The following is a 23,684-nucleotide window of genomic DNA, read 5'->3' as shown; positions in this document are numbered from 1 at the left end:
GGGCTCTGGGTCGTGGCCCGAGCCCGGCAGCACGGCAGCGGTCGTGCGAGCGGGAACGAGGCCCAGCTCCGCAGGACCCGCGTCGATGGTAGAAGCCGGGGCGGTGCCCAGTTCACAGTGCAGGACCGGGATGCCGGGACGTGGGCCGGCGTTCGGTCCGCTCCATCTCGCTGCACTGCCCGTTCTGTCAGCCTGGCTGCCCCGTCGTTCTAGATGGTCTCTCCCGGCACGCGCACAGACCACGCGCACCAGCGACGCTCACTCCCGCGCTTTTCGGCCCCGCACGCCGAGCACCAGCACGGAAAAGCCCGCGCATTTCAAATATCGGTTCCGCACACCGATCACAAATATAAAGTTGTCGTCCTCCTACCACACCATAAAGACATAGCGGACAACATTGATAAATCCTATATCATTTAAACGAGGGTAGCGGTCTTCTCAATACAGGTAAATGGGAGAAATAGATTAAAGGCAGCACAAGCCTACCCTCCAACCTCCAGTCATCTTAATGAAGAAATGGAACTGTTTTGTGAAGGTTGTAATAAAACTCAGATAATCAGTGTGACAAGGCAGCCATCCTTGTTTATTGTAACTTCTTTCTCCTCTTCCCTTTTTGCCTTCTTCTTCTACCTTACACTCCCCCTCTTTTAAGTCTCACCCCTCCTGGGGTGATAAGGAATGATGTTGCTCACAGCTGCAATCTCTAATTGTCCACTGTTGATATACCCAACAGTCTTGAATAGGCCTTGCTGCACACATGTTTTCACGACCTGGAATGGACCAAGGATTTCTACATCGGTTCCGGGTAGTGCCTTTCTGACAAGCACAAAGTCGTTTAGCTTGATATCCGGTATATGTCCATGATGTCTCTTGTCGAACTGGCGTTTCATCGCTGCGCGATACCTGCTGCGCTTCTCGATGGTTTTTGGTCGTTCCGTTAGCTGGAGTTTGTCCAAAATTCCAAGCTCCTGGTCGGCGGACAGTTACGTACTACCACCAATAGCAAAACGTTGTGTTTGTGAGCGTTCTGAAGAAGGGATCAGTGCTCACCCGTAACAGCGATCCATCTTCCGACTTCCGTGGAAAAAGCTTGCTACGCTCGCACGCCTGTCGTCGTCCGCGCTGATTTCGGTGACGTTCAAGCACATGGTCCTCGGTAAAACGACGCGGGTGAGGTGCACAACACAGTTTCCTATCCTGTACTTGACTTCGCCAAATTTGTAATAAAACTGAGATAATCAGTATAACAAGGCAGCCATCCTTGTTTACTGTAACTTGTTGTTGTTGTTGTTGTTGCCTCAAAACATGGCTCGTAACTTCTTTCTCCTCTTCCCCTTTTGCCTTCTTCTTCTACCTTACAAAGGTGTTGAGTTAGCAATGAAAACAGCTGCTATCGCAGTATACCGTTGTCATGGGCGACTTCAATGTAAAAGTGCGGAAAAAGCAAGCTATAGGACAAGCAAATGGCAACTACGCCATCGACTGTAGGAACACTAGCGGAGAGATGTTGATAGAATTCGCGGGAAGGAATAGACACCGAAAAATGTATGCCTTCTTCAGCAAGCGCCATAACAGGAATTGGGCCCACAAAAGCCCTAATGGAGAAACAAGAAATGCAATAAATTTTATACTCTCTGCCAATCCCAGCATAGTACAGGATGTAGAACTGTTAGGTGGCGTAAAGGGTATTGACCATAGTTTAACAATGTCAGGGATTAGCCTCAACTTGAAGAAAGCAAGAGTGGAATTGTACAAGGAGAAACAGGTCAACCTAGGCACAGTAAGGATAAAAGTAGGCGAATTCAGGCTGGTGCTCGCAAACAAATATGTAGCTTTAGAACAGTAAGATGAAGGTAACAGAGGTAAGAAAGGAAACAGTAACTGTGCTCATTTATGAAACCGCAATTGAAGTGGGAGGTAAGGCCCCAAGGCTATTGTAAGTAAGCTCTGCCGAGTAACAAATGACCTGAGAGAAAGGATAAAGCATGAAAATATCTAACTAAAGAGATGAGAATTCGTGCAACTGTCAAAACTGATCAACTAAAAGAAAATAAGGGATGTTCGAAATTATAACGTGGGAAAGATTGAGGAAGAAATAAAAATGACCACAGCATGAAATCTGTGAGAAGAAATCTTGGCACAGGACAAGGCAAGACGTATATGCTGAAAGATAACCAGGGTAATGTCATAAGCGATTTCGATGATGTAGTAAAAGCAGCAGAAGAATTTTATAATGATCTGTTCAGTAACCAGAGCCACCAGGCTATCTTCATTAGAAGTAGTGATGTATACGAAAAAGAGGCTCCAGTTGAAACCAGTGATGAAGTTAGAATGGCCTTCCCAGAAATCACCTAGGGAGAAGCGGCAGCATAAGATGGAATGGCAGTCGTATAAATCAAAGATGGAGGAGATATTATGCTTGAAAAGCTAGCGCCCCTCTATACACAATTGCTCACGACTCCAAGTGGGCCAGAGAGCTGGAAGAATGCCAACGTTATAGTTTTCCTTGAAAAGGGAGACGTTAAATATTTGAAGAATTATAGGCCTATTAGCTTGCGTTCAGTATTGTATAAAGTATTTTTCCAGTAAAATCAAGGTAACACTTGAGTTCAGTCAACTAAAAAGAACAGGCTGGCTTCACGAAGGGATATTCTACAATGGATTACATCCATGTCATCATGCAGGAAATTGAGAAATTTGCAGAATACTATCAACGTCTCTATATGGATTTCATAGATTATGAAAATGCATTTGATTCAGGAGATACCAGCAGTCATGGAGGCATTGCGTAATCAAAGAGTACAGAAGGCATGCGTGAACAACTTGCCAAATATCTAAATATATTGTACAGCTACCTTGGTTGTCCACAAGATAAGTAGAAATTTACCTGTCAAGAAAGCACTCAACCATGGAGACAATCTCCTCAATGGTATTCACCGTATGCTTAAAAGTGTTCAAGCTGTTTGAATAGGAAGGCTTAGGAGTGAGGATCCACGGCGCAACTTCCCAGCAACCTTCGGTTAGCAGATGATATTGTCCTGTTCACCTACACTGGAGATGAACTGCAACAAACGATTGAGGACCTTGACCGAGAAAGTGCTAAAGTGGAGTGGAAGATTAATATGCACAAGGGAAAAGTAATGTTGAGTAGCCTAGCAATAAAAAAAGAATGCATCATAAGCATTCAGCTTCTAGCTGAATGCTTATGATGCATTCATAATATTTTCGCGTGGGGACGCGAAAACGATTCGTCATGTTCTTTGTCAGTGCCCATAATACAGTGTGCAGAGTCAGTCGCTTTCTGTCGTGCTGAACCAGTTGGATGACCAGCCTTTATCAGAAGAAAGAATTCTACAACATCGACGCGACTCAACATCGCATCAGAAGGCCATGCAAGCGCTCCTGCGGTTCCTGAAATCGACTGGCCTGTGTAAACGTGTTTGATCGGAACGCCTTCTCTGTTACCTATGACTGTGTTTTTTCGTGTTTTCTCTCTCTCTCTCTCTCTTTGCACACTTTATAAACCCTATATCCCCCACCCCAGTGTAGGGTAGCAAACCGGAAGCTTGCTTCTGGTTAACCTCCCTGCATTTCCTCTCTCGCTCTTTCTCCCTATTCTCAGGCTTTTTCTTCTAATCCCGCGCGTAACAATTCCTTTATTGATAGCCATATTTATCTTCCTGACATGCAATACATTTACATATCTCTTGATGGCGTAGGAAAACGGCTTTCGGAGATAAAATCTATCTTTACGACCGTTCCTGAAAGGGTTTTCTAGTTATTGTGTTCTAAAAGCATGTGGAGCTACTGTTTCCAGGTATTTGGTCGTAATCTTTAAGACGCCGCTGTCGTAATCTTTGTTACTGAATAAATAGAACATAGCCAACATAGTTATCATTCATAAAAGCGTTCCACAATACCGTGTTTCCATTTACTGGCACATCTCTTTATAAGCGCATGCTCCAAAATCTTAGAACACATCATTCGTTCCTCGATAAATCGTCATTTGCCAGGCATAATTTTTTGTCGCTTGAGATTTTTCAGAAGTAGTCTTTAGGGCCTGCACAGCCAAAATTGTCGCAAGACATTTTATTGACATATGGTCAATCTAGATTGACAGTGCACTTCTATGATTTCAGCAAACCTGTTGACACGCTACAGCACTCCCTTTTGCTTCTGCAGCTCTTACACGCTTAGCCGACAATGTCATTAACTTAACAACGTCAATGCGACAATGCCATTCTATTAACTGCCAATAACAAAATTGCGTTTTTATGGCCCTGAATCGGAACTTGGTGCTACTAAATCAGGTGTGCCCCTGTAGTCTGTAATAGGACGTTTGCTATTCTTAGTATACTTCGCCCCCGCGAAGTGTATTCGCCTAACACACTCACTGATGAGTGCGCTCTGTAGTAAGTGTCACTAAGCTTCCCCGTGTGGCAACCTGCGAATGACACTATCGGCGAAGTGCACTCGCTCAAAGTGCACTGATGTTTGCCCGTGTGACAGGGGTGTATTTCACCTAAGTAGAATCACTCCTCTACAGACTGTAGAGGCTGACTGGCAGTCATGAATTCTATTTTTTTTCTTGCCAAGAGATTGAACATTACCTTTGTTTTCTATATATTAGTCTTCAGCCCCACTCTTAAACTTTATCGGTTAAGGTCATCAACCATTTTGTTTCAACTTGTCCCCAGTGTGGCTGAGGGAGGCCAAGGGAAGGGAAGTGCTGTCAAAGACGGCAGGAAATTAGGTGCAGTGATGAAATTAAGAAATTTGCAGGGTCAAGTTGGAACCAGCTAGCGCAATATGGCTAACTAGAATTCGCTGGGAGAGGCCTTCGTCCAGCAGTGAACATAAAGATAGGCTGATGATTATGATGATGATGATGATGATTACATGAAATACCAACACTAACGTTTATTCATTAACAAGTTACAAGCGGTTCAATGTTGTGTCTTACGTAACTAACTGATGCCGTCGTAACGTTAGTTGTGTGAGACCAGGCTAGTTGGTAATACCTTATCAAAGTAGTGCAGCAGCGGACGCAGGATAGAAACAAGGAATGAACGAGTGTAAGAGAGCTTCTCTCTTTCAGCGGTTGTGTTCGTTCTTTCATTTTGTTTGTCCTCCATCTGCTGTTGCGTTGTTTCTATCATGTAACGCGAGTGTTACCACCGTGAAAACTTTTTTATCTTGGGGTCCACTACGAACACGTCGCCGCTTCTTCAATCTTTTTTTTCTCAACCACCACTTAGCCCATCACAACTTTGACATCGATCGGCCGAAGTACTGGAGACCTACCACATACTATTCCCAAAAAAGAATGACACTAAGAACATCGGAGAGATACGGTCCCGCGCCGCCGTGTTCAAGTCACTTATTTTATGCGCGACATCGGTATGATACGAACTCATTATGCTGAATTGTTCATTCACGACACTACGCCCAGGGCAGCTATTATGATTGCGCATTTCGAGATCTGAATGGTACGTGCAAGTGTTAGTTAATGACACTGTCGTTCCATCTTTGTGTTTTCCCCGTTTGTACTTAATATTATCCTGTGGATGCGTGTAATATTCCTGGGAAATTACGGAAATAAATAAATATCCTAAAGAGACTGACAGCCAGCCGTCCGCCAGGACGCTTCTTTTAGTCCAATTAGGTTTTGACATTGCACGCGCGCGAGCGTCCAGAATATGTTCGGCAGCACGCGGGCGCACTCAGTAGCTCTGCTGTGAGCAGATAGATGGCGCCGCGGTCCGCAGTCCTAGCTTAGCGGCGCCTTGGCATTCCTCTGCCTCCCCTAAATTTTTGTTCATAGTGTAGCGAGTAAAACTCAACGCGCTAAGGAAATTCGTTACTTCAGATTCAAGTGATAAGTGTACCAGGCTTAATGCTTCGCAAACATGAAAGTATCTTGTGCAGGGCGTGAATGACGTGAAGACGTGAAGAATGACGATCGGGCAGCATTTAAAGCCCACTCAAGTGCCGCTCGCGCGCACAATTAGTTTCGTTCGATCTAGTCATTCATCCACGCATAAAAAAATAAAAGCGTTAGCCCGCGTGTTACCCCCTCGATCAGAAGAAAATACTGAATTCACCGGAAAATGTATTTCGTGCTTATCGTTGCTTCCATACACACTCGATAAAGCGTTCAAGCATGGCTGCGCGAATTCAGTGTGCCCGCGATATAAATTAAGAAGTGAAACGGCGCAAGCTTGCGATATGCAACGCACTAGAGCAAAGTGACTGTTCATGGCTGGAACTTAGGATGAGGATGCACATAGCTGTGTAAAAACTCTTTCAAATGGGGATTTATTAGGCGGGACGAAGGCAGGCGTCTTATCTTGGATTACAGCATCACTAATACAGTTTACTGGTGAAAACCCCAGCAAATTACTTTTTATTACAATTCCACTTAACATAGACAATGTATAATATTCATTTGGCTTTCGTCCATTGAGACTGAGTGACTCTTGCATGATCTAAAAAAGAGGCGACTTTCTTTTATTGCGATAGCAATTATATGGACATTCCAATGCAGATTTCTGCCGTCGTCATCGCCGTCGTCGTCGCCGTCGCCGTAAGGTTCCGTATGACGTCAACGGCGATGAAATCGTTGCCACGCTCCGGACGCTGTATGTGCGAGTGAAAGGGCGCGAGGGACGCGCGCTCTCACGGGAAACGAACACACGTCGGAGAGCTAACGCGCGTTCCGCGCCGTGCTCCCTGAAGGTCTGCATAATTAAGCGTCTCTTAACGCGGGCAAAACGCCGACGGCGTTGACAACAGTTCTGCGCGTTGGTGGTGCTGCTGCATGTCAAGTTTATACAGCTGATAAAACTACTATCCCTACTCCGTATAGCTCTCTACTAATTTACTATTGCAATTGGTGCTTCGCCTTTCGGGTGCTGCGACAAATTTTTTTCTTAAATTGCGTATGAGAATGTGCCAAGTAAGCGTATTTGACAATGCATGCTACACCGCGTCCACAAATAAACCTACACCCACCACAGAATTATCTCATAGACTTTTTTGTTTCATTTTACAAAGACACAATAAGAAAAAAATTGTGCATGAAGCAGCTCAATAATTTTATTAGGAGATAACCATCCCACAAGGTGACGCTCTCATACACTCCCACAATGCAAAAATGCTGAATAAAAACATAGAAGTGTGTAATATACACAACACGTGCATTCTAAAATAATTCAGTAGCCAGGATGGAACGAATTTGAAAATCAGGCGCACATCTGCACTGAAAACAACAGTATTATACAGGGTGCACCAATATTTAAAAATAAGCAAATGTCCCGTAGCCCGACAGAACCAAGGTAAGGTTGTTTGCGGTCCCTTGGAGATAGTCAGATTAATTTCTTGCATTCCACCTAATTACATAATTACTCTCAATTATTTATGCAACTTGCCAAATATTATAGTTAGAGGATAAGCGTCAATGAGAAAATTGTAGAACAACGTGAAATCTCCCGATACAGGTTTCTGCTGCTCAGTACGTAATATGTAGAATTAGCCTGGAAGAAGCCTACAGGCAAAGTGCCTCGAGCGGCCAGTCGCGCGGCAATACTGCGTGTATTCGCGGTTTTCTTTCGCGCTCGTAAAACACTTTTATGTATCGCATATTGAGCAACAGAAAGCTATATTGGGAGTTTCGATGTTGCCCAGCAATTTTCTCGTACACACTTTTTATCCTAATTATAGTCTTTGAATAGTTGATGAATCAATTATGCAAATAAACTTGTAATTTGGCGGAATGAAAAAATAATCTGAGTATCTCTAACCGACTGCAAACAACATTAACCTGGTTCTGTGCAGCTGCGTGACATTTGCATATTTTTAAATCTTGCTGCATGCTAGTTGGGACACTATATATATCTTGCACATGCAGCAAACTTGCACCAACTCCTGTGGCATACAGTATTTTCTCACAGAGCGGTTTTTTTGGCACACTCTTCCACAGCGGCTTTCGAGGTTTATTTGACAATATGAGGTACTTTGGAAAGTTCGGAAGTAAGGTGGGAACTGCACTTGCAGTCAGAATAGGGCTCTTTGGCACGTCAAGTTGAACCCTTTCATCGAGTTCCGCGTAATATGCCATGGATATCATATCTTCTGAAAAATTTTTGGCGCGGACATGCGCAGTAGCCATTAGTGTTCGGCCTGCCCTCAGATTTGCACGGCAGCACTGCTCTAGACGACCGCTGTCGGACGGCGCTTTGAATAGAAGCACACGCTCCGCACAAGTCTGGTATCGATAATTGCAGTTCGGAACGAAGCACTTTCTACCCGTTTCAAACGGCCCTCAGAAGGCCGCTGCCAACCTTTGTCGAGGGCCCGTGGCGACAATACCCAACCACAAGCTCATGAAATGCACGCCAACAAAAGGCGTGCCTTCAAAACAGCGCGGCCGCATATGCAAGCAGGAAGACGCAGCAGCGGCAGCACGCGCCTTGCCGCCGGGACTGGGACCGCATTCCGCAGCGCCCTCTACGACGGCGCCGACCGAGCTGTAACCGAGCCGAATATAATCTGCCCGCGAGCGGGTGGCGCTTTCGTGCGCGTTGGGCGGGGAGTGTCAGCACCTCTCTTTATTATTCTTACACCGTGCTCCAATTTCATTCTCATCAGCTCCTCTCTGCGAGATCTCTCCAACTCGGCATCACGGCGTTCGCTCAGCTGAATCGAAAGAAGTACAGCGCTATCAGTTCTAACAGCGAACCGCTTCTTTTTTGCATGGCACTCGTGCACGGTAAATCAGTTTTTGCTGCGTCTTTCTGAGCCGCTTCCATACACTCTGCATACAACGCGCCAAGCACTCGGGCGCATCCTTTCCATGATCAGACAAGACAAAGTCAGAGAAAGTGACGGTGCTTACCATGAACCCCAGATCTTCCCGTATAATATCATGGACGCCAGCATTCAAAGAAGGAGCACGGGTTGCTGATTGGAAGGATGAGGTGTGGAATGACAGCTTATCGCAAAGTATAGCCCTAATTAGAGTGCGTCAAAAATAATAACACTGCACCACAAGGAAGAAACTACGACTTCTCTTGTTTTAGAAAACAAAGACTAGCAGTGGCGACAGCCGAGGAGAAACCGTGAGTTTACATTTACAACTTGTTGGCAAACGGTTAGGCTTGTGGAGACTGCTCTTACGCTGGTACTCCCGGCGGCAAGTGTTTCAATTCACTCATTTTTTTCACTTCAGGAATATCACTAGCCACACATTTAAATCAGTATTTTCAGTGTTGTGTATAGCCTTCTGCTGCATGTAACGCCGCGCTTTTGTTACCTGTGAAGCAAAGGCAAAACTGTTGAGTTTAACTGCTTCTCCGTGTACGTACCAAGCTGCGTAATATGCTTCTAGAAGACCAATGCTTCACTGTAAGTACTGATGCACTGGCTGACAACCCAGAAGCCACGATTTATAACTCTAGCAGTTAAGATGGTTTTCATTTTGTGACAGAGTGATTCTTGATGACGGAGAGCAGGATGCCATTACCAGAAGACGAACGTGTGATCCGAGTAGAAAGAAGAGAGAAGCAGGAAAAGGGCGCGCAGCTTTCTGCGTACCTCGTAGTCGCTCTATTTGTTTATATTACCCTGGTGTCACATATTTTTAAGCATTAGTGCTGTGGGTAAAATTACATGTTTCCAATATATTGCACGCATTTTACTTATTGTTCATGACGGTTCCAGCAAAATGCAGCAGTTTGATGAGAATAACATTTAACAGATACAAGTTCTGATAAAAAATACTTTCCTCCCATGCAGCACAATATCATCAGCGATAAACTCCCAAGCAGCAATCCTCTACATCGACATCATCTCTCAAGGTTACAAAAGGGCAGACGAGCACGTCTTGATGATTACACGCAGCACAGGTTAAGTATAGACTTATTTTTGTCTTTGTGCCTAACTGAGATATCCCGGAGAGTAATTTATTTCGTGAACAATAATTTGAATGCCCCTTGTGAGTGGTTGCATATCAAGCGCTCTTCATATTTTATTTCATAAAGCGGCCATGAAACACATTTTGAATATTGTAGGAAAATGTTGCCGATGTGTCGCAGAGGCTGCTGTGAACATGCGAGTCAAACAAATATAACTGCGCGGCGTGGAGCAGGAAATATAAAATCTATTGTAGAAACAGCGAAAAATCACTTGCTCTATCTTTCGAAATGACGTCATGCGGCCTCATCGAAAGCAGCTGGCCCAGCGATGCTATTGGCTGATATTGTAATCATTAGAATATTCTCAGTAATGTGTATTTGTTAATTTTGAGGTAAATAAATGAAAAATATGTACGTCTTCCAACTCAAAAATACAGAAAATCAATTCATATTTGCATTGAGCTTGGCTGCGTCAGCTGGGAGTGGCCTGGGAGATGACACCACCCTGCTGCGCAGCGAAGTCTCCTGCGGCAGCCACGGTCTTTCGCAACAAGCCCTAGTGACACGGTGGCACTAAATTTTTGGCCGGGGCTATGGTCTATTGCTTTCTCCGCTGTGTAAGATTTCAGTGCGCTAGCGAAGACGAAAAGAAACGAGAGAGAAATCCGTAAACCGGTGCGATAACTCCCCTTACATTTCAAGAAGTCGAAACGTTTGTGCGGCATGATATTCTCAAGACAGCGTCCTTTTAGCGGTGAGGAAATTTTAAGCTTACTTAAAAAATTGTTCCAGGGCCCCTTTGACTTTGAATCATTATGAAGTGCCGCATGTGTCTCTTGGTTGGGCATGACGTTATGTAGGGGTTCAATCACGTATATTTTACGCTTAGTGCCGCGATTGCTCCTTATGGGTGATTGAAGGTACTATGTAACGATATTTGCAACAAATAAAAGACCATGCCTCATTGCAGATACTCTTTTAAAATATTTAAAATACCACCAGCTTTTTTTTTGATGTCGACATGTACATTTCAAGCTTTAGCCGAAAAATAATTCGAACCGCTGAACTGGAAAAATATGCGCTATTTAGTGGTAGCAACAGCCCCAATAAATGAGCCAGTGTCTCCCCTAAATTTATTCTTCGTAATATCGCGATAGAAAACTAACGTCCTGCGAATACATTGCACACAATGTTCATAGTTCGCACATTTGCGAATTCGTTCTCATTTGAAAAAAAAAAATTGGTGAAGTGGCGTGAAATTGAATTACATTTCGATGGAAGGCCTTCGAGAAAGGACTGGCGAAAGTCGTGCAGGCTGCTGTTGAATTCGTGACCACACTACGTAAGCAGTTATCTTCGACATTGCTCACGTTGTGGTTCCCTGGCATCCGTTTGTTAGCCAAAAGTCTATTTGCCGGCTTCTTTGCTGGTGTAGTTTCCGGATATCTCAATGCTGATGAAAACAAAAAAATCACGCAGGAACTCCGATGGAGTTCTCTAAGTATGCGTAAGCATTGTGCCACTTGCTTATCTCCACACATCCCGGGGACATCATCTTCTCAAACTTGATACGAGCAGTATTAACACTTATCAACTCTTATCGCTCGTTATCTATATTGTCGGACTGTATCCGACCCTCATCAACCCTTATCGGCTGCTACCAACCTTATCGGACTCGGTCCGACCCTTATCGATCGTTATCAGTCTTATCACAATTGATCCGATCTTATCAATCTCGATGTGTTCTTCTCAACTTTATACGATATGAACCGACCCTTATAAACTTTTATCGGTCCATAGGACTTTATAGCACTTGATCTTACCCTTATCAACACTTATTGTTCATCAATGACCTTATAAAAATTGATCCGACCATTCTAAGCCCTTACCATTCTTTCGTGCCTTAGCCATCCGCTTTGATCCATTATCAACCGTGACGAGACTCATATAACCCCTCATCACTCCTTGTCATCCTTATGAAGTCATTGTCTGGTTCTGTATACTCGTATATGTTGCGCGACGCGAAGCGCATAAGCCCTTAAAGATCGGTGGCAATTCGGTCGGTGAAAGAACGCCCAAACTGAAGACGCATCAGGCTATCACCGAAACGGATCCGTAATGTGGCGTCTTTGAATGAAATTTTCCCAAATTCATAATTTGCCTAATGTATACAATGCTCCCAGACATGACTTTCATTCTACACCACGAAATGTTTCAAGAAAGCCTTCATAGGGACTGTTCTCCTATGAAATTTATTTTGTGCCGCGGGTGCAACACATTCACATAGTTCACATATATTCACCTGCTGCAAGGGTGGGTGTGCAGCCCAGGGCATAAAGCACTCGGCTTCTTAGCGTGGGGTCGTAGGTTCGAAGCTCACCACTGCCAACGTTGTTCCTTTCGAATTTACTCTTTTTTAAACATTTATTTATTTATAGAAAATTTATACCCTACCCAACATGGAAACCTCTCGGTCCGTCACGTACGACTGACAGATGGAGAGGTTGTTAGGAGGCATACAAGTGGTTACGCCTTTAAAAAAGCTGTTATAGCGCGCAAGGATGAACTTGCATTCGTGCCTACAATATATACGTCATACAAGCTGAGCTCTTATATTGAGCCACCTGACCGAATTGCAAATACCTTGCCCAAAAGTTTAAGTCTAATGATAAATTTTAGAGCGCCGCTCTTGGGCTCGTCGACGTCGCTCCTCGTAAGCGTCGGCGTTGCTCCTCGTAACTGAGCGCAAGAACACAGCGAAAGATGAACGCGAACGCGGAGTGCAGCGGGAGAGGAAAGCCGGTGAGATCGAAGAGAGCGCAAAAGGGAAAGCGGAGGAGAAGAATATGGCGAAAGTGTGACGAGGCAAGCGGAGTGCCGGCGGTTGACCAGGCATGCGGCGAGCGCGGAAACTAACCGCTGGCGCGGGCTTCGGACCCCGTGCGCATGCGCTCCTTCACCAGCGCCACCACCGCTAGACAATGCGCACGCGCGAGCCACGCGTTCCCGTGTTCACGCTTTATTACAGCAGAGCTGTTAAAGGGCAGCTGAAGCACTTTTCAAAAAAAGTGAGCTTTTAAAGAATTTGTATAGTTTTTCCCCCCTGAACAGTAAAATCACAGTTTAACAGGCCAGAAGTAACCACAAGTGTTTTTAATTTAGCAAAAACAAACCGCAGCGTCTGCGGGAGTAGCCACGAGTCGTTTTACAGGCTATGATAGCAAAGACGATTGTGACCTCATCTTAGGTATCGGCGAGGCGCGTTATTCGAATAGAGCGGTCACGTGACCCCTGTATTGGCGTCATCTTCACGTGCGGTCTCTCGCTACTGCACTCGGCGCGTGAAGGGGCGGAGCTTCAACAAAACTTTTAACCGCGATTGCGGCGCTGCTACGCGCGTAATCGAGAAAACAAGTGCAGGAGTTGAATTATACTGTGTCACCCTTCCTAACCCCCCGTAAATCTTCCAATTCTAAAACATTTTTAGTTTCCCTTTAAGGCCTCGCTACGTTGGTCTCGTGCGCCGCATCGCCGAGCTTGTAGAGAGTGAAAGCAGAGCTTAGGAGGAGAGGAGGTGCAGGCGGAGAAAGATCAATGGACAGACAGAGAGTGAGAGAAACAAAGAAATAAGTAAAACAATATACACTTTCTTGGCGACACGGGATTCGAACACAGGTACCCATAGTCCAAAGGCAAGCGTCACAACCACTTCGCTATACACCCACGCTTGCAGAACATGCAGTTCTGGCAATAATATGGTTGCATTCTACCCACCATTGTAACACAATTTCCTATGGGCGAGAGAGAAAGAAAGAGAGGCGCACAAATAAATAAATAAATGCAACATAAACTTTCCTGGCGAGGCGTGATTTGAAGCCGGGTGCTTACGTCCGAAGGCGAGCGTGATACCCACTAAGCCATACATCCGAGCTTGCAGAGCTCTGCTGTTTCATTAGATTTCGCAAGCGCGGAACTGGCTTAATTTATTTTCTGAAGAATGAGCGACGCAACCGGCGGAAATGCTTCGTCAGCCGCTGCTGCTTCGTCAGCCGCGCTGCTTCGTCAGCCACGCTGCTTCGTCAGCCACGCTGCTTCGTCAGCCGATGCTGAAACCCCGAACAGGGTTTCAGCGCCGCCGTCGAGACGACCCTCTTGTTCTGAGTTAAAATTATTTGCCACAATACCAGTACATCGCGAATTCAGGAATTGGCCTCCCTGGTGCAGTATTCGTCCACTACGTCCCTCATGACTCCAACAGTTAACCCATCGCCCTCGGTCTCCAGCGGTTGCGGAGCACCTGACCAACGCGGCGGCCAGACGTGCGTTGCGGCAGAGGGTGCTAAGAATCTCTCGGTCCGGACAGGCCGCCACTGGAAACTGAACCTGGCAACGTTCAACACGCGCACCCTATCGAGTGAGGCAAGCTTAGCAGGGCTATTTGAAGAATTATCATGTATTGCCTGGGATATTATTGGCCTTAGTAAGGTTAGAAGAACTGGTGAGGCTTATACAGTGCTGACTAACGGCCACGTCCTCGGCTACAGAGGCCTTCCGGATAAGAGATAACTTGGAGTAGGATTTCTAGTCCATAAGGACATAGCGGGCCACATTGAATAATTCTACAGCATAAATGAGAGTGTAGCAGTCGTCGTAATAAAGGTAAATAGCAGGTATAGAATGAAGGTAGTACAAGCCTACGCCCCAACCTCCAGTCACGACGATGAAGAATTAGAACAGTTTTATGATGATGTTGATTTAGCAATGTGAAAGGTGCAAACGCAGTATACTGTATTCAGGGGAGGTTTCAATGCAAAAGTGAGGAAAAAGCAGGCTGGTGAGCAAGCAATTGGCAACTACGCCATCGGTTCTAGGAACACTACAGGAGAGATGTTGGTAGAATTCGCGGAAAGGAATGGGCTCTGAAAAATGAGTACCTTCTTCAGGAAGCGCAGCAACAGTAAGTGGACCTGGAAAAGCCCTAACGGAGAAACAAGGACTGAAATAGATTTCATACTCTCTGCCGATCCCAGCATAGTGCACGATGTAGTAGTGTTAGGTAGGGTAAAGTGCAGTGACCATAGGATAGTGAGGTCTAGCATTTCTCTCAATTTGAAGAGAGAAAGAATAAAATTAGTCAGGAAGAAATAGGCCAACCTAGACGTAGTAAGGGTAAAAGCAGACCAATTCTGGCTGGTGCTCGCAAACAAATATGCACCTTTGAACTCGCAAACAAATATGCACCTTTGAACAGGAAGATGAAGATTACATAGAACAATGAATGAAGCCGCAACTAGGCTCATCTCAGAAGCAGCAATTGAAGTGGGAGGTAGGGCACCAAGGCAACCAGTAGGTAAGCTCTCCCAAGTAACAAAGGACCTAATAAAAAAACAGCAAAACATGAAAGTGTCAAACATGAGAGATCAAATAGAATTCGATGAACTGTCGAAACTTATTTATAAGAGGAAAGTAAGGAATATCCGAAATTATAACGTGGAAAAGATTGAGGAAGCGGTAAAATATGGACGCAGCTTGAAATCAGTAAGAAAACTGGGCATATGACAAGGCAAAATGTGTGCACTGAAAGATAAGCAGGGTAATATTATCAGCAATATCAATGACATAGTAAAAGCCGCGGAATAATTCTATTCTTACCTGCACAGTATCGCAGAGCAGCCAATCTACTTTCATTCGAAGTAGCGATCAACAGGATACAGAGGCTCCTTCTATAATTTGTGATGAAGCTAGAAGGGCATTGAAAGACAAGACCAGAGGAAAAGCTGCTGGAGAAGATGGAATAATAGTCGATTTAATCAAAGATGGAGGAGATATCATGAGTGAAAAGCTTGCGGCCCTTTATACGCAATGCCTCACGACTTAAATTGTACCAGAAAACCGGCATAACGCCAACATTATACTCATTCATAAGAAGGGAGACGTTAAAGAATTGAACAATTATATATCTATTAGCTTGCTTTCAGTATAGTATAAAATATTCACCAAAATAATTTCCAATAGAATCAGGGCAACACTTGACTTCAGCCATCCAAGAGAACAGGCTGGCTTCAGGAAGGGATATTCTACGATGGATCATATCCATGCTATAAATCAGGCAATAGAGAAATCAGCGGAATACAATCAACCTCTCTATATGGCTTTCATAGATTATGAAAATGCATTTCATTCAGTAGAGATACCAGTAGTCATAGAGGCATTGCGTAATCAAGGAGTACAGGAGCCATACGGGAATATCTTGGCAAATATCTACAAGGATTGCACAGCAACTTTGGATCTCTACAAGAAAAGTAGAATTATACATATGAAGAAAGGGGTCAGGCAAGGAGACAAAATCTCTGCAATGCTATTCGCTACATGCTTAAAAGTATTCAAGCTCTTAGACTGGGAAGGCTTAGGAGTGTGGATAAACGGCGAATATTTCAGCAAGCTTCGGTTTGCAGATGACATTGTCCTATTCAGCAATAATGGGGTTGAAGATTATTATGCAGAAAAAAAACATAATGTTCAATAGCCTGGCAAGGGAACAAGAATTCAGGATGGCCAGTCAGCCTCTAAGGTGTGTAAATGAGTACGTTTACCTAGGTCAAATACCCACAGGGGACCTTGATCATCAGAAAGAAATTTACTGAAGAATAAAATTGGGTTAGAGTGCATACGGCAGGCATCGCCAAATCCTGACTGGGCGCTTACGACTGTCGTTGAAAAGAAAAGTGTACAATCATTGCATTCTACCGGTGCTAACATATGGGGCAGAGACTTGGGGGTTAACAAAGAAGCTCGAGAACAAGTTAAGGACCGCACAAAGAGCGATGGAAGGAAAAATGTTAGTCCTAACGTTAAGAGACAGGAAGAGAGCGGTGTAGATCAGAGAACAAACGGGGATAGCCGATATTCTAGTTGACATTAAGCGCATGAAATGGAGCTTGGCAGGCCATGTGTAGCATAGGATGGATAACCGACGTGCCATTAGAGTTACAGAATGGTTACCAAGAGAAGTGAAGCGCAGTCGAGGTCGGCAGATAACCAGATGGGATGATGAAGTTAGGAAATTTGCAGGCGGAAGTTAGAATAGGCTAGCGCAAGACAGAGGTAATTGGAGATCGCAGGGAGAGGCCTGCGTCCTGCAGTGGACATAAAATATAGGCTAATGATGATGATCATGAATTCATAAATTCTGGAATATGCTGGGGATGACTTGGTAGTGCTTAGCCTAGCCCAACTACGTGGCCAATGCCTTGCGATAGTCAATCGATAGTCAACAATAGCTAATTGATAATCGATCAATATTTAATAAATTAAGAGAAATATATGGTGATGACTTGGTAGTGCTTAGCCTAGCCCAAAAGCCAGGACTGCCTAGGTGCCCATCAGCTCCGCTGTCTCTTTAGCATTGCGCCTCCATTGCAAGCGAGGCAATTTTTTTATTGAAAGAAAGTTCGCTGGAGCGTAGTGCTCATACCGCAATGCTTGATTAAAATGCATTTATATTCCTCCTCGCTATGTATTCGCATGGCATTGTACGCTGTACTTAAAGTCACTCCGGTATGTCTTCAGATGCATTAAAAAATGGGTGTCGTATTTAACCAATTACGCGCATCTCAACGAATTTGAAAGCATTTGCAACCGTACAACCCCGTGACTAATGTTAGTAAAATACACGGATAATATTTCCGAGGAATCACATCTTCACACCAACTCTTTTATTTTACGATATTTCATTTACGTAGACGCCTTGTAAGGCTTGAGGCATACGCAGAGTAATATGACTGAAATAATGAAACCACAATCATTTTGGTTGTGCGCAATCAATGCTAGTGGCTCAGTTTTGGGTGCGAACCGCCTTATGCGTCCTGACTGTGGGCGTCCACTGTCGTCGTCCTAGTCATGGTAATTAAGCAAGCGGCTTGTGTTCGCGCTCGGCACGCGCTCGTGGCGCTGCTCCCGCGTTCGTCGTCGTCTGGTCTTCCAGAGCTCGCAGCGTTGCCGCTCATCATTCCAGCGTATAATTTCACTTGTCTTCTGTCGTGGTAATGGGGAGGCCGCGTTTACTGGGTTATGAGCCGTCGCTTAAGGCAGTATGAGCCCATTAGCGGTGCATCACATCATGCTTCGCACCTCCCTAGGTTTCACGTTAGTAAAGCTGCATTTCGCTCAGTGGGTCATTTGACACTTACACATGAAATTTAATTCCCCATTGAAACCGAGCCCACGATTTAACTTTTGCTAACAGTAGTAACTGATAAAAACTAAAACAGTAAGGCACGCGTCCGTAATGGGCAAATTGCGGAGGGATTTAAAGAAAACAATGATGATTTCGCTAATACTTAATGGTAAAAGACATCATCAAGCTTGTCCTAAAATAATGCTACTGACGGCTTGGCCGCACGGCGAGCTTTTTTTCATGTTTTCGTAGCATTTTTTTATAAAGCGGGCTACTGGCTTTCTGACACCACCCGTCCACCTATCGCACATATTATCTCGTGATAATAAATTATAACGAAGTCATTATTTCAGGGATAGATAATTTGTGGGGTCAACATATATTCAAAAATTCAAATAAAGCCAAGATGTAATTGCGTACTATTCAGTCTTGTTGTTTGAATAAAGAATTCTCGTGCTGTGATGATTTGTGCATTGGAATTGGAATTTGTGAAGCTGTGATGTCAATGTACTTGTCGCAACTGCTTTTCTTATGCAAATTTATTGCAAATTTTTACAGCTCTCATTTTAGGTTTGATAATGACAGCGTATAGCTCACTGGTTATACGCATGGGATCCTTAACAAGGGTATGTAAATAATTCATTTTCCAGATATCGCAGCGACACAATAGCAATAAGATGCCATTGAAAAAAGTAAAAACAAAAAGCAAATCTGCAAATAAATACAACGATACAGAAAGAAAGACATATTTAATAGCGTGGGAGACGATACACCATTTCGATATTCTTCCCACCCTTAAGCCTGGTGCAATACCTATGGCTGCTTTTAACATGACGCTTTATTCCTGCTCTGACGTGCGCCCTCAAGCTGTTAACAAAAGTAAATCGCGTTTTGTTTCTCATTTCGCAATGACACACACAAGGGAAAACGACGAATACGCATTAAGAGCTAGTATAAAACGACATTAGAGCAAGTGTGTAGAGATCACCAATATACAAATAGGAAGAAGTAAATAATTCCCTCAAAAGCTCGAAATTTTTAAAGTCTCTTTATTACGAAGTTTATTGAAGCGCCTGCAAAGCAGTGGCTACCCGACTGCTCGAATGAATACAGTACTAAAGCTTCCACGGATACGTTTACATGGAGGTATGCACCCTGGTGGTAGCCACGTCATTGGTAGCTACGTCAAATTGTGGAGGATTCCTCCTCGGCAGCATTTGCTTAACCCCGATACAGTACGGTGCTCATCTGTGTGTGCGCGCTGTCTGTATACAGCCATAGAGAAAATTGTGAATTGGTTGGTTTCTTCAAACCATCCCACGAGCATGACTTTAGCAGTGGAGCGAAAAATCAGTGTCCGTGAATGGCAGGCAAGCCGTTCGGTGGTGTAGGTTTGGCAAATTGTTGTGACTGGATGCTCATGTTTCTGTGTCAAGTTGAAATGAATAAATGTGTGGAAACAGAGGAGGTGTCGAAAGTGATATTCCAGACCTATATGATGCATTGGTTTACAAATGTTCTATACGAAAATTTGTCTTCGAGACATTAGCAGTGATGTGCCATGCCATCTATATTTAGCGAACATTGAGAAACCACAGCACGTTTTTCAACGCCTAATTATATCTATAAAAACATAGCGAGAACCCCTGTTTTCTTTTGCCAACGCTCACGCACAACTTCTTTAATTCGTAGTTTTTAATAATGTGGTAAATCTTCATAACAGGAAACCCCAGAAACGGACACAAGAGAAGGTAAAATCTCGTGCTAAATTTCGACATGGATAGCCACCCATTGAAGACATCTTGTACTCAGGGCTGATGACAATGCGGCAACTGCACAATCTTTTCATTTGCACTTAAATGCACCGTCAATACATCATAAACAAGAGTTGGATTTAGGGAAACACAATTTATTTTGTAAGCATTAGGCAGTGGATACCTAGAACTATTACTGGCCCGAAACGTTACATCGCACTTCCAAATTTAGCGCCTAAAATTCCTCGCCAAAGTGACCATCCGCAGTTGCCTGTGGGCAGTAATTGAAATCTTGTTTCCTGTCCAATTTTCGATGCCTTGCTTTGTCTATATCACTGATTTCTTATTTTCATTTTAATCTCCTAGTCTTTAATGACATGGCTGTTGCTTTAGTCTTGCGCGTTCTTTGAATAGGTGGTATAGAACCGTTTATACTGCTTTCTACGAGTGGCTCCTGTCATGTAACTTTCAATGACTTTGGATCTTTAACTTGGAATGACAGGAAGTTAAGCAATTTTTCAGATTTGCGAATTGAAAGGTTAGGCATAGAACTAATGAAAGGATATGCGTCGGCATTTCTTTCCTTGAGTCCACGCTTTCTAACTCAACCGTTTAAACCATGTCTATCCCTGCTCTTGCTTGTGTAGCTGAGAAATTCCCTCAGTGAAGCCATCTGTCAGAAAAAAACGGCGCACTCTCATGACACGTTGGCATATAAGTACCAGACACTGTTTTTTCAGAGCGAATAGAAGTTTCGTAATCGCCTGTGGTATGTCGTTGGTGCCAGTAGATTAAAAAATAAATTTAAAAACCTTCCAACATAGTAATGCGCTCACTTTGAAAAACATACTATTGGATACACCACACCAATTCAAGCACTTATTTTGGGTCTGAGCGCTGCCTTGGATGTCCTCTTCTGTTAAGCTCTTCAGAATCGATGTGGTTTCCTTTTTAATTGTCGTCACACCCACATAATAACTCTGCTCGAGCCCCAAGTTGAATTGGGGAACATAAAAAGTCAAAGAATTCTAAATACATTGAGCATGGAGACAGTGGAGGCATGTTGTTCGAAGTGCTTGCCAAAAACGCTCGCACTATGATTGCCCGGAGCGTAAGGACATTATTGTGGTGCGAAACACAGCAACCATTTCTCGAAAAATTTCGTCGCACGCTTCGGCCTGATCTATCAGACGCTTCAAGACCTATGAATTCAGATAGCTGCACGGACGAGCTTGGCCCTAAGGTGAAAATTCACTGTGGCCAGCTCCACAACACTTAAGGAACACCATAAACATGCCGTTGACTTTCGCTTTGTTCTACCGCGCTTTTTTTGCCTTACCTGATCTTTCAGGTAAGGCCAACAGTCCTTGCTCTCTGACTTCAGCTTCATGTCGTATAAGTAAATTTAAGTCGTATCACCGGTTATTATATGTTATTCGCTGTTCACAGGAGGTTTTCATTTAATGCAACATTTTTTTTCGTTTTAACCATTGCTCAGGAGTCTGCATTTGGGCACCATCGTGCCGCCAATAATTTAATTTCCAAATTTCCTGGTAGAACCCTGTGAACGCATATCTTTCTCAAACCAAGTGCTTTTAATATCGTTCCAACTGTTGCTTAGCATAAAAGAACGCAAACGATCCATCTTTCTATCTGTGGACGAGCTGGAGTCTAGAAGAAAAGAATGGGAGGTGGAACCTATCCAGTTTTGCATAGCGCACAAAGCAACTTTTTGTTGTATCTGTTATTTTGTTCGCTTTGCAAAAATAGACGAGGTTTAGCGTCGTGCTGACCAGCGTCGTTCTTGCGGTCTTTACAGCCTTTCCGCAATAGCTTGACTTAATCGGACACAGTTTTTCCTTTAAGGGCATCATTTTCTTACGCCTTTCGCTGCAATTAGTAAATTTCTGCAGAATTTATGCCAAACTTCACCAGAAATTGTGTATCGGTCCTTTGTTGGGTCGGTTTATCTATCTACCTTTCGACAAATATAGAAAATCAGTTGCACAAAATGTGCGCTTGCAAAATTCCGCATGGTCATAGCTATAGGCTACTATTAGAGGTCAACTTGGTCCGTTCGACTGGCGAGAGTAGAGAGTAGCGCGGCTACTACCACGTTCAGCTTTCTTTGCTGACTCACTGAATGAACTTTTGGGACATATCTCGCACAAAAATAAGCTTTTTGAGCTGGATTACTCGAAGAAGCATGCATTACACGCAAAAAAATAAGAATACATATTTGACAAATAAACACAAAAATTTATTAGTCAGAGTTTTACCTGATCTTTCGGACAGTTGTCGCAACTTACGTATTATCATCACTAAGTTCACAAGGCACAACAAATTAGAGCAAATTTTGCAACTTGCATTATTTTCCAGAAAAGCGCAAATAAACTCAGCTCTATTGTAGGAATATACCCCGAATGTTTGGAGAGAAAATGTGTTTTCATGCATTGGAACACAAAAACTACTTAAACGCCAATGTGCACTGTCCACATTGTTGGGAACCCATATCTCGAATCAGCCTAAGAGTTCGTTCCATGTGGATATGCCCTATGAACTACGAAACTGCGGGGCATACCTCCTTCAGAAGTCGATACACTTTGCAAAACATGCCCTTTCATTATCATTTTGTAAAAAATTATATTTTTTCTTACAGCGTAAGTTGTTATGGGCTCATTCCAATAGCCTTTTCGGTTCGCGATGGTGTCCGCCGCCGCTACCTCCGCCGCCGCCGTCGGGGACCGTAACTGCTATCGCCGGAAATGCGAAAAAAGTACCCGGTTCCCGCCGGGATCTAACCCGCGCCCGCTGATTAGGAGTCACATACTCTACATACTTAGCCACGCAAGCGCTTGCTATCGGGCAGCGGAATAAAGCCCTATAAATGCAGGCGGAGATCATCCGAGCCTCCGCCAGCAGGGTGGCGCCATCTGGTTAAGCTCCTGAAAACGCAGCGTGCGCAGGCGCAGACGACGAGATGCCATTCAGACGAGGCACGCATTAAAAAAAACGCGATCCCCAACCTCCGCCAGTATGCTGCCGCCATATACATAAGGCGCCTGCAAACGCAGCGTGCGCAGGCGCAGACCACGACATGCGATTCAGAATAGGCGCGCAATCAATGCGATTCCGATATCAGATGTTCGCCACGTATTCTGGATACCTCTTCGGTGCACGTTATGGTTTCTCCTTGCAATGTCGGAACCGCTGCTGAAGAAGCGAATCGTAGAGCTACGTGCGCGGCTACAACCAGACGTCATCGACTGCTGTGCAGAGAGCAGTACAAGCCGCAGCTCGCCGTCGACGCCGGGCGGACAGTTCAGATCCTTCTCGTCAAAACTGGGCAAAGTGACTTTGTCGCGAAGACCCTGGTGTGCGCGGTGCCGAAATTAGAGCTGCTCTTGAGCCGCTCCTCACTCAAGCTTACGCTGTGACTGTGCTGCGTGTGTCGCGCAGGCCAGTGACTTTTTTATGTTTATTCGAATATTCGAATAATTCGAATATTCGAAGAATTCGAATTTCACATGCAAGTGGTATCTCCCTTTTAGAGCAGTACAGCTCTGAAGCATAATTCTGCTACATATTACAGTCGTTTCTTTTTAAATTGTGTTTGCGCAAGAAACACACTACACTAACCCTAGTACACTGTTGCACCCTGATGTATACTATACGGCCTGCAAGGAGGCTAAGCGATATGCAGTAATAACCGAACAAGGAGCGCCAACGGTTACAACATTTCTCCTAACACGATTCGTTGGCCCGTGATACGGTGGGCTCAGTCTGTAATGGCACAACGTCGTGTGATAATTCACAAGCTGCCCTGCGTTATAATAGCAC

The 23,684-nt window shown here is 44.3% G+C and overlaps 1 protein-coding gene across 5 annotated transcripts in view; it reads left to right on the top strand.

Annotated features, from left to right (window-relative positions):
- LOC119454413 (sodium-coupled monocarboxylate transporter 1-like) overlaps positions 1-23,684 on the top strand; it is a 245,678-nt gene that overhangs the window by 178,528 nt on the left and 43,466 nt on the right. For all 5 annotated transcript variants that reach the window (XM_049668461.1, XM_049668459.1, XM_049668458.1 and 2 more), the window contains exons 5-6: positions 9,796-9,905; positions 18,649-18,716. In XM_049668461.1, coding sequence (XP_049524418.1) covers positions 9,796-9,905; positions 18,649-18,716 — 178 coding nt within the window. The remainder of the gene's footprint in view (positions 1-9,795; positions 9,906-18,648; positions 18,717-23,684) is intronic.

This window comes from Dermacentor silvarum, chromosome 5 (genome assembly GCF_013339745.2).
Source record: "Dermacentor silvarum isolate Dsil-2018 chromosome 5, BIME_Dsil_1.4, whole genome shotgun sequence".
NCBI lineage: Eukaryota > Metazoa > Arthropoda > Arachnida > Ixodida > Ixodidae > Dermacentor > Dermacentor silvarum.
This window is presented reverse-complemented; position numbering and strand designations above follow the sequence as displayed.